This window comes from Sinocyclocheilus rhinocerous, unplaced genomic scaffold (assembly GCF_001515625.1).
Source record: "Sinocyclocheilus rhinocerous isolate Xijiao unplaced genomic scaffold, SAMN03320098_v1.1 C36917343, whole genome shotgun sequence".
Classification (NCBI taxonomy): domain Eukaryota; kingdom Metazoa; phylum Chordata; class Actinopteri; order Cypriniformes; family Cyprinidae; genus Sinocyclocheilus; species Sinocyclocheilus rhinocerous.
The window spans coordinates 1-2,394 of record NW_015786837.1 but is presented as its reverse complement, the minus strand read 5'-3'; the positions used below and the strand labels follow the sequence as shown (position 1 = coordinate 2,394).

At 43.6% G+C, this 2,394-nt stretch overlaps 1 protein-coding gene across 1 annotated transcript; it reads left to right on the top strand.

The window, feature by feature from the left end:
* Window positions 1–4: 4 nt before the first annotated feature.
* Window positions 5–2,389, top strand: LOC107736725 (zinc finger and BTB domain-containing protein 5-like; the record flags this gene model as incomplete). The annotated part of the gene is made up of 2 exons (XM_016548088.1): window positions 5–457; window positions 1,469–2,389. Coding segments are annotated over 2 exons (1,374 nt in total), but the record flags the coding sequence as incomplete, so codon positions are not given.
* Between the last annotated feature and the right edge of the window lie 5 nt (window positions 2,390–2,394).

The window sequence follows — 2,394 nt, the reverse complement described above, 5'->3', positions numbered from 1 at the left end:
CAAACAGCCCTTGTCCCTGATCGCTTCGGAACGGGGGAGGCCACGCCTCTCCTCGCAGGTGGAGGGGCGTGTGGGTGGAGAGGAGCTTCTGTCTCCCGATTCTCACGGTAAAATAATGGATGAGGTCGTCGCTGGGGTCATTCCGGGGCATGATGGAGGTTTACTAGAGCAAGATGAGTATCGAAGGGGACTGACCCATGAAGACATGCAGCTTCCCACTCAGTCAGATGGAGGGAGGGGAGCAGGACCGGAAAAAACGCTGCTGTTGCCACGTAAAGAGGAATACCCGGATGCGAGCCATCACCATAGCGAAGGGATGAAGATAAAGAATGGAGGTGAGGAAGAAGAGGAGCAGCAGCAGCACATGCAGGTTGTGGTGAAGAGTGAGCCACTGAGTTCACCTGAGGCTGTTGATGAGACTAGCGATGTTACGTCTCAGGCAGAAGGGAGTGACCAGGTAATTGTTTTTGATATTAAGCTAGTGGGACTGTAACGGATGAATTTTGTTACTGGATTTTAGGTCCACCTGATTTGTGAGTGTTTCGGCAGATTGTCCCTGGTAAGTTAGTATTTTGCTACCTAAATTGTCCCAAACTGCATGCCTCTGCATTTTGGAAAAGTCGAAGTCAATTTATATAAATTTTCAAGAGGCAATGCTGTATTAATGATCATAATCAAGATTGACTCGTTCATTGATTATTATTTTCATTTTTTATGTTAAAAACATGTACACTACTGTTCAAAAGTTTGAGGTCAGTAAGATTTTTTTTATTATTCTGCAAGGAGACATTAAATTGATCAAAAGTCACAGTAAAGACCTTTACATTGTTACAAAAAAATTATATTCAAAAATGGTGTTCTTTTGAATTTTGTGCTTAATAAAGTATCTTAAAAGAGTCCTTATTTTCCAAAATAATAATAATCAGCACAACTGTTTTCAACATTGATAAAATTCTTGAGCTCCAAATCAACATATAGAATGATTTGACATTTATTAGAATAAAATACATTTTAAAATATATTAAAAGTTATGTTGAATTTTAATAATATTTCTGTTTTTGACTATTTATGATCAAACGTAGTCTTGGTGAGCATAGAGATGTCTTTTAAAAATGTTACAAAAAGTTTAACGACCCAAACAAAAGAGCAAATTTTACAATAAATGTTCGTTTTTTTTTTTGTTTTTTTTTACAGTTTTGCTTGTGATTTGCTAGATTTGTACTTTTTTGTACAAAAGAAGCTACATTTACAATACATTTGCTGTTTCATTTTATTGCTGGTTCAAAATATATTATTGAAACTATTATTGGCAGTTTTAGAGATTTCAGTTTTTAGCCATTCTACTAGAGCCATACTTACACATATTGCCTATGCAGAAATGAGTTGCATGGGAGTGTTACTAAGCTGGCTGACAGGTGAACTGACTTGCATTAAAGGGACTTTGTAAATACTTGTGATGTTTCCTCAGGTGGAGCCAGTTGGAGAAAAGCTGGAGCTGAGTCCAGAGGGCAGTGAGCGCAGCTACTCCGATCCCCAGCCCAGCTCTGAGCTGCTGATTAAAGGAAACAAAGGCTTAGGAGCAGCAGGAGGAAGAGGAGAGGAGCTCTCCTGCAGTGACGCTCTGGAGTCCTCCTCCGGATTGCATATCTCCAGTTTCCTCAGCGCAAAGGCCTTTGCTGGCAGAGGGGCATCATCTAATCTTGCTAATAGTGTTGACAATATTCCCAACACTACAACCGGAGAGTTTCAAGCAGACCACGATCCTGCTCGCTTCTTCCTCCCAACCGATTCCATCAACACTTCATCTTCCTCTCTGCAGCTCCTTCCGAGCGATGCACAGATCTGCTCTGACCTGCAGCCAGAGTCACTTCTTCTGCGGCCACTGTATGATGGAATAGCATCATCCTCTTCATTAGCAACGTCCCGTGGTGGATCGGTGGACCAGCTCGCGCTTGAGTTCCAGCGAAACATTTTGGGATTACAGGCCTTCCCTCGTTCATCCAGGGGTGGCGCCGGAGGGTGCCAAGCATACCGGCGCATCGCTCCCAAAGGTGCTTCAACACTTACAGACAGCCCTCAGCAATTTGATGCTGCCTCCTCGTCCTCTTCCTCCTCAATGCTTCTCAATGGAGTAAACTTTGAGGGTTCCGTCACCGTAGGTCAAAACGGCGGCAGCTCAAACTTGAACACGCTCCCCCAGTTGACAAGAGCCTCTGCAGATGTTCTGTCGAAATGTAAAAAGGCACTTTCCGAGCACAACGTGCTAGTGGTTGAAGGCGCCAGGAAGTACGCCTGCAAGATCTGCTGTAAGACATTCCTCACTCTGACGGACTGCAAGAAACACATCCGAGTTCATACGGGAGAGCGCCCGTACGCCTGTCTGAAATGCGGCAA